This window comes from Buceros rhinoceros, unplaced genomic scaffold (assembly GCF_000710305.1).
Source record: "Buceros rhinoceros silvestris isolate BGI_N320 unplaced genomic scaffold, ASM71030v1 scaffold47340, whole genome shotgun sequence".
NCBI classification, from domain to species: Eukaryota; Metazoa; Chordata; class Aves; order Bucerotiformes; family Bucerotidae; genus Buceros; species Buceros rhinoceros.
The window spans coordinates 60-3,732 of record NW_010391014.1 but is presented as its reverse complement, the minus strand read 5'-3'; the positions used below and the strand labels follow the sequence as shown (position 1 = coordinate 3,732).

General features: G+C 41.7%; 1 protein-coding gene across 1 annotated transcript; it reads left to right on the top strand.

The window, feature by feature from the left end:
* Positions 1 to 3,266: 3,266 nt before the first annotated feature.
* On the top strand, positions 3,267 to 3,446 carry LOC104496628 (protein FAM154A-like; the record flags this gene model as incomplete). The annotated part of the gene is made up of 1 exon (XM_010139781.1): positions 3,267 to 3,446. A coding segment is annotated over one exon (180 nt), but the record flags the coding sequence as incomplete, so codon positions are not given.
* Positions 3,447 to 3,673: the final 227 nt, after the last annotated feature.

The window sequence follows — 3,673 nt, the reverse complement described above, 5'->3', positions numbered from 1 at the left end:
CACCCCCCGCCCCATATGTGCTTCCTTGTTGTTACCTTTTATTATTAATATTGGCCATGCTAACTTGAAAGACCTCAATCAGTAAAGCGTAATTTTCACAAGTGAAAAACAGAGTAGCATTATCCAAACCACAGCCACTACCTGTCCTCCTCCCTGCTCCCCGCCCCCCCGCAATGTCTAAGCAGGCAAGCATAACAAATGTCAGAATTTAGGTCTTGTCAGTTTTTAGAAAATAGGTTGCAGTTAGATAACTGGAGTATCAAAATGTTTAATAATTTCAGCTGTTAAGCTCTGACTAGCTTTCTGCATCATAGACTTTAAGAGAGGAGGGGGAAAAAGTGTGCTTCGGGGTAATGTTTAGTAATTTTAACTATTCAGCTCTGACATTAACAGGCTGACATGTTGCAGTCACATAGCAATGCCTTCAGAACTAAAGAATCGCGTAGGTTTTTAATAAATACAGAAGGAGTAGGAAAGTGTAGCAAACCTTGGTCTAGCATTGTTCCACTCCTTGCTGTTCAGATTTTTGCTCTGTTATTTACATTAGTCTTGGGTAAAAAAGTATTTTCAGGACTATCTCTCCAGATGCAGAAGCAAAGCTTTTATAGAATCATGTATAGCTGGCGAATTATCACTGATGATGATTTTCTGCTCGCAGTCTGTAATATGGTGAGTGTTACTGTAAAATCTGTGGGCATACATCACAATCTAGTGATCTAGATCTAATAGAAGAAAAAACATTCAGATTTACTTCTCTGACCTGCAAGGGCACTTTGTGGCAAAGTGCTTTTCCCAAGATCTAACTCTGAAATATCTCATTCTGTTGTTGTGTGCTCTGAAGTTCAACAAAGCAAGCAGAATTGTATATATGAAGGGTGGGTGAATGCTAAGGTGTAAAGCTGCCTGTGTTGCCAGACCACACTGAAGACTTAACTTCATCCTAGAGCAAAGATCTTGGCAGCTGGGGGCTGCTGCTGTCTGCAGGAGATTCTGGCCTTTTTCTCATCCTGGGCGGTTGAGAAGTCCTCCAGCATTCATGACACCAACAATGTCTGCAAGTGGAAAAACACAGGTTCCGCGAGCAATTGTTCCCTGCCTGCTCCTGTGGAGTCTTTGGAGGGTTACTTGCATTACCCACCCTTGTCCTACTGATCCGCAGGACCCATCACCTTCCCAAGTGCCAAAAGTGCTACTCAGCAGGTGCAGGACTCTGCCTTGCAAATGTCCATCAGGATGTGGGATAACGTGCCTGCAGTGGAGAGCCTGCCTGGACCTCTTGGGAAACCTGGTGTTGCAAGCAGTCCGTCCAAACCCTGTGCATGCAGCTGAGCTGTAATGGGATGCTAACTGATGGTATTAGTGAACTGTCATTGATTTGCTCCTAGTCAGCCTTTCCTTAAATGCAAAATGTTACTGCTGGCTGGTGTCTGCACCATATGCCAGGACCATGATGAACTATGATAGTATAGCTATTTCCCTCACTTCAGTCTGAGAGCAGTTTTAGCACAAAAAGCTAACGTAAGGGCCTCATCAACACACTCCAAAGCCAAGCTGAAGACTAGCTTTCTGCATCATAGACTCTAAGAGAGTAGGGGGATGAAAGGGTGTGTAGGGGTAATGTGAAGCCAGCATATTTGACGCAGAAATAATAGGCAGATCATTTTCCCTTGGAGAATGAGGAAGAATTCATAGGAACACTAGAAGACCATTAGTGTGGTCAGTGCAGCCTATGTTGGAAGGTTTTGGTCACAAAATCCATTCCAGTAAGGTCATACAGACCAGCAAGAGTGAGCATATTAATCTTTTTTTCATTTTCCTGTTTGCAAGTACTGCAGTTAGATGAAAGCTGGAATTTTATAAGGTTCCTAAGAAGGAGGCATCTCTTTTCTTTTTTTTTTCTTTTTTTTTTTTTTTTTTTTTTTTTTTTTTTTTTTTTTTTTTTTTTTTTATGGTGAGATTTCCACCCTGAACTCTTTCTTTCTACTATTTAATTGACGTGGATAGTCTGCCTTACTCCCTCTAAGGACTCGCGTTGGTCCAGACTCAAAATTTCTTTAAGGCAAAAATGAATCTACTAGGACTCCTCCTGATTTATGATTTCACAGAAGGATTTGTAATCTGAGTGAGAATTTGGCTTGTCAGAAAGATGGTGGATTTTATTTGAGCCCTTTGAGCCCTTCTTCCCTTCTTGTGCTATATTGGAAAATGATTTATTATATGAAGATGTACCCTGAATGTAGAGCAGAGGTTATCTGTGTAAATTTAAGCAATCAGATATCAACTAGATTGCTCAATGTTTAATTTAAGGGGGACTTTGTTAAGTATAGAAACCCTTTCAAGAGAGTAATTCATCTCTGGACTGGATGTAGCACTGGAAAACATTACGTCCAGTAGGGAACATTAACTTTGACAGGAACGATGTAGGAGACGTAAAACAAGAGGCCTACTCCTCTCACTGTAATTCCTCTTGGGCTGGTTCCTGAAGTCCTTAATCAGCAACCGTTGCATTTACTGTAGTGGGTTTGAGCCAAATCAGAGCGACATAAACTCTTATGTCTCTGGAAAGAAATCTGAGAGTGGAATCTCAAATCTCTTTTTGACAGGATGAGCCTGGTCACCCTGCTCTGGCCTGGTCCCAGTATGGAAGGAAGGAGGTCACAAATGATGGATGATTCATGGTGGTATTTTAGTTTCAGTCAGGATAGAGCTTCCTCAGAAAATCAGTTTGTTCTTACTGCCTTTCTTTTGGTGCACATTATGGAGAGATCTTACAGTACCAGACTGCATTGCTTTCAGAAACAGAGATGAGCAGAGCAATGCTGTCCAAGCCTGAGTAAATAGAGACTCCCAAATTGTTACTCTATCGCTCACTTGTCTACACGAGTGAGCTCAGTATGTGGGCAAAGTAGGATAACAAATTTATGATAAATGAAACAAAAGGAACACTAAATAGAGTTTCTATTCCAGCACAATATGGCACATGTGGCTGTATCTCAGATTAACTTGCTTTTTTCTTCATCTAGTGAACTTGCTTTTGTTGGCTTCATGGACTTTTTTGAGTGCAGGCTATATTAATAGACAGAAACAACCCTTTCTTTGTGCAGGTTATGCTTTTGCACTTTTAAATAATCAAGGCTGTGGCAGTCTTTGCAATGCTCTCTTACCCACTATTTTGTAGTTGCGGTCTGCCGTTGACTTATACGATGAGATATTATTAATCAGCTATCTGTGAGTCACTAACTCCTGTGTTGTTTTTCCCCTTGCAGACATCACCGCTGTCCCCATCTGCGCACCAGGCTCTATGAGAAGAGCGAGAAGCCGTGCATGTTGTCGGAGTACATGGAGCAATACCCTCTTTATTCCATCACTGTTCCTGGTGGCTCATTTAAGCCAAAGAAAGCATACAAGATGGCACAGATACCCATGGAGGGCACTTCGACTACCAAGTATGACAAACAGTGAAAGAGAATGAGGACTGAGACTGAAGTGTGTGTGAGACATGGGTAATGGAGAAAAGAAAAATGATAGGTTTTCACAAGGGGAATCTGAAAAAAACAACATTGCAGTTGTACAAATACTCGTGAGGGTTCTATGAAGGAGGGAAGTAGGTCTGTCTAAGGCCAGTTGTTGTAGTGGAGGCAAGCAGCTTTTGTTCTGGCACTTCATGGAAGCT